Raw genomic sequence first — 3,433 nt, forward strand, 5'->3', positions numbered from 1 at the left:
AAAAGCGTTAGTTAAATAACCCAAAAAATCAGTCTTTCAAATACCTCATACAACAATGAGGTTCCAAACACTAGTCTGAGTAGGAGATAACAACCAATTTTTCTTTTACTGTGACCCAAAACCAAGTCTTCCTTTGTATCACAGTAAAAACCTCCACTAGATATACCCGCCCATTCTCAAACACAACCCTATTCCTGTGATTCCAAATTTCACTTACAATACCTACCCAAGTGCCCCCCTACACCTGATAATAGCATGTTTCAAGCCAATAGGTTTAAACATCCTAAATGCATTTGTGCATCAAGATGTAGAACCGAAGAGTACCCCAGCCACTCGAGACACATACCCTAAATTCTCCAAGAGACCCTACATTCAAAAAATAAATGTCTTATCGAATCTTCTTCCACACTACACAGGGGGCACCGATCACTCATCAAAGGTATACCACGTCTCGAAAGATTGTCCTTAGTGGGAATGACATTACATAGCACCCTCCAAGCCGTAAATTGTGCCGAAGGTAAAGTCTTTAAAGTCCAAAATTTTGCGAATAGTTCTTCAACCACTACAGACTCCTCCCCCATGAGAATATTATAGGCTGCCTTCACAAAGAAGTCCGTAGAATCAACATCCCTCCAGAGCCATTTATCGGGCTTAAATCCATCCTCTTTTGTTAACCTCTTGTTATCCAACATTTGCATCAAAAGATCAGCCAGACTGGATTCCCACACAAAAAGATTCCCTCTCCACCCCAACTTCCACGACCAATTATTATTATTCCAAACCCCAACCTGTGAGAGAGTACGACTAGTATCTAAGGAAATCGAAAAAAGCCTAGGGAACTTATGCAATAGAGAATCGTTGTCCAACCATTTATCCTCCCATAACCTGATTTCTTTCCCGTCTCCTACTTCCCACCGACCTCTATCTTCAAAATCATTACCCCACTCCTCTAAATTCCACACCTTCCTAAGGTCCCTCCACCACAGCGACTCCTTACACATCTGACCTTGAGATCTTAATCCCCTCCACCCACCATACTTATAATCTAGGATATCTTTCCATAAACTTCTCTCTTCAGACATAAGTCTCCAAATCCATTTCCCTAGAAGAACCAAGTTAAACTTTCCTATGTCAATGACCTCTAATCCGCCTTTATCTTTCGATTGACAAATCTTATCCCACGCCACCCAAGCAATTTCCCTATTCTCTGACCCTCAATCCCACAATTTTTTTTATATCCTTTTCACTTCCCTCACCATAGTTGCCGGCATACAAAATAGGGAAACATAGAAGAGCGGTACGGACGTAAGCACCGATTTGACAACACATAATCTGCCTGCCAAAGAGAGGGATTTCTCTTTCCACGCGCTCAACCTACTTTGTAACTTAATGAGCATACCTTCACAAAAGACACATCTCTTATGATTCCCGCCTACCATCACCCCCAAGTAACTGAAAGGTGCTTTTATAATATCACAATTAAGAATAGAGGCGAAAATCATCGTCTAATTCATATTCACACCCATTCCACAAACCTTACTCTTGGAATAATTAACCTTAAGAACAAAGGCAAGTTCAAAGCACTTTAGGATAACCTTTAAAGTTAGAACACTTTGGATTAAGGCTTTACAGAAAAATAGAGTGTCGTCTGCATATTGCAGCATACTCACCTTTACTCGCTTTTCCTCGACCTCAATACTTTCTACTAACATATTTTCTTTCGCCTGTCTTACTACCCCTGCAAGTCCTTCAACCGCAATTAGGAAAAGGAAAGGTGCTAAAGGATCCCCTTTTCTTAGGCCCTTCAAAGGTTTAAACTCAGTTGTTGGACTTCCATTTACCAGCACAGATATTGAGGATGATTCTAAGTAGATTTTTTATCCATTCAATCCACTTACCACAAAAACCCAATCTTCCTAGCATGTAGTAAATAAACTCCCAACTTACTGAATCATATGTCTTTTCATAATCCACCTTAAACACCACACATTCTTTCTTTTTCCTTTTTACCTCCTCAAGGGTCTCATTAGCCACTAACACGCTATCCAACAAACCCCTTCCTTCCAAGAAAGCAGACTGCCTGGGGTCAATAACTTTGTTTAGCACCCTTTTCAACCTTGAAGATAGGATTTTAGAAATAATTTTATACACACAGCCCACCAAAGAAATCGGTGTAAAATCATTTAGTTGTTGTGGATTTGCAACCTTTGGGACAAGGGTAATAAAGGAAGCATTAATACGTTTCAGCCAACTTCCACCCTCTGCAAACCTTTGTATCGCACTCACAACATCTCCTTTTAAAATGTCCAAACAAAACTTTATAAAGCCAAAATTAAATCCATCCGGTACGGGACTTTTGGAGCTGTCACAATTCCAAATTGCCTCCTTAACTTCGTCTTTAAATATAATTCCAACCAACATTTCATTATCCTCCCTAGATATGCCCTTAAACCGAACATTATCCAATCTAACCAGTTGACTCCCCCCCCACTGAATCTGCCCTAAAAAAATTCCTCCACTCTAGCTTTTACTTCAACTGGATCTTCACACCACTGATCTCCGACCTTAAGACCATTAATCCTGTTTTGCATCCTCCTCCACTTAATACTTGAATGATAAAACTTTGTATTCAAATCACCCTAACTTACCCAACTCAACCTTGCTTTTTGCTGTAAGATCGCCTCTTGTTTAGCTCTGACTTGCCCCAAATCAGCTAACAGTTGTCTTATTTCCTCTCTGTCTTCCACACTCAACACCCTCTCATCATCTTTTCCATTAAGATCTTGGACTCTCTTTTCCAGATCCACTCTTTGTTTATTAACATCTCCAAAGGCAGATTTGTTCCAATTCCTTATGTCGAACTTTAACCTTTTCAATTTCTCCTTTAAAACGTACAAACTGTTTCCCCTAATATCATACCTTTCCCACTTATTCCTTACGAGCTCCTTAAACCGGACATCTTTTTGCCATACATCGAGACATCTAAACGGTTTTGGACCTCAGTCGATGTTCATCTCCTTTAAAATTAAAGCACAGTGGTCCCAAACCGATCTCCCTTCCGCATACAGTTTGCTTCCCGACCACTTCTCTAACCATTCGAGGGAGACTAAAATTCTATCTATTATGCTCTTCACTGTCCTATTAGGTTTATACCAAGTAAACTTTCTACCCACCAATGGAATATCAACCAGACTAGAATCTTCAATAAACTTATTAAAACTTCGCATTTCACTACTATAATTGACATTATAATTTTGACCTCTTCTCTCCCCAACCCTTATAATAGAATTAAAATCTCCAGCTACACACCACAATTTTATTGGGTGACTTTTCCTTATCTCACTTATTTCGTCCTAAATAATTCTCTTTTCTCTTAAAGTACCGCCACAGTAAACATTAGCTATTGTTATTTCTATTGGCATTCCTACCTTCC

General features: G+C 39.5%; 1 protein-coding gene across 1 annotated transcript; it reads right to left on the reverse strand.

The window, feature by feature from the left end:
* Positions 1 to 300: 300 nt before the first annotated feature.
* LOC137839199 (uncharacterized) lies at positions 301 to 3,227 on the reverse strand. Its single transcript, XM_068648324.1, has 5 exons — positions 3,067 to 3,227; positions 2,649 to 2,982; positions 1,899 to 2,496; positions 492 to 1,207; positions 301 to 366 (listed from the first exon to the last, which is right to left on the reverse strand). The coding sequence occupies exons 1-5, from the start codon at positions 3,225 to 3,227 to the stop codon at positions 301 to 303; spliced, it is 1,875 nt and encodes a 624-aa protein (XP_068504425.1).
* Positions 3,228 to 3,433: the final 206 nt, after the last annotated feature.

Source organism: Phaseolus vulgaris, chromosome 3, assembly GCF_000499845.2.
Source record: "Phaseolus vulgaris cultivar G19833 chromosome 3, P. vulgaris v2.0, whole genome shotgun sequence".
NCBI lineage: Eukaryota > Viridiplantae > Streptophyta > Magnoliopsida > Fabales > Fabaceae > Phaseolus > Phaseolus vulgaris.

What these genes read in the sequence shown, in the direction of transcription:
- LOC137839199 (XM_068648324.1), bottom strand. Translation starts at nt 3,227, where the DNA reads ATGCGAAGTTTTAATAAGTTTATTGAAGATTCTAGTCTGGTTGATATT. An exon ending in AGGAAGATTGGGTTTTTGTG is followed by an intron (nt 1,208 to 1,898) that starts GTAAGTGGATTG and finishes ATTGAGGGTCAG; the next exon opens with AGAATAGGGAAATTGCTTGG. An exon ending in CACAATTTACGGCTTGGAGG is followed by an intron (nt 367 to 491) that starts GTGCTATGTAAT and finishes TTTTGAATGTAG; the next exon opens with GGTCTCTTGGAGAATTTAGG.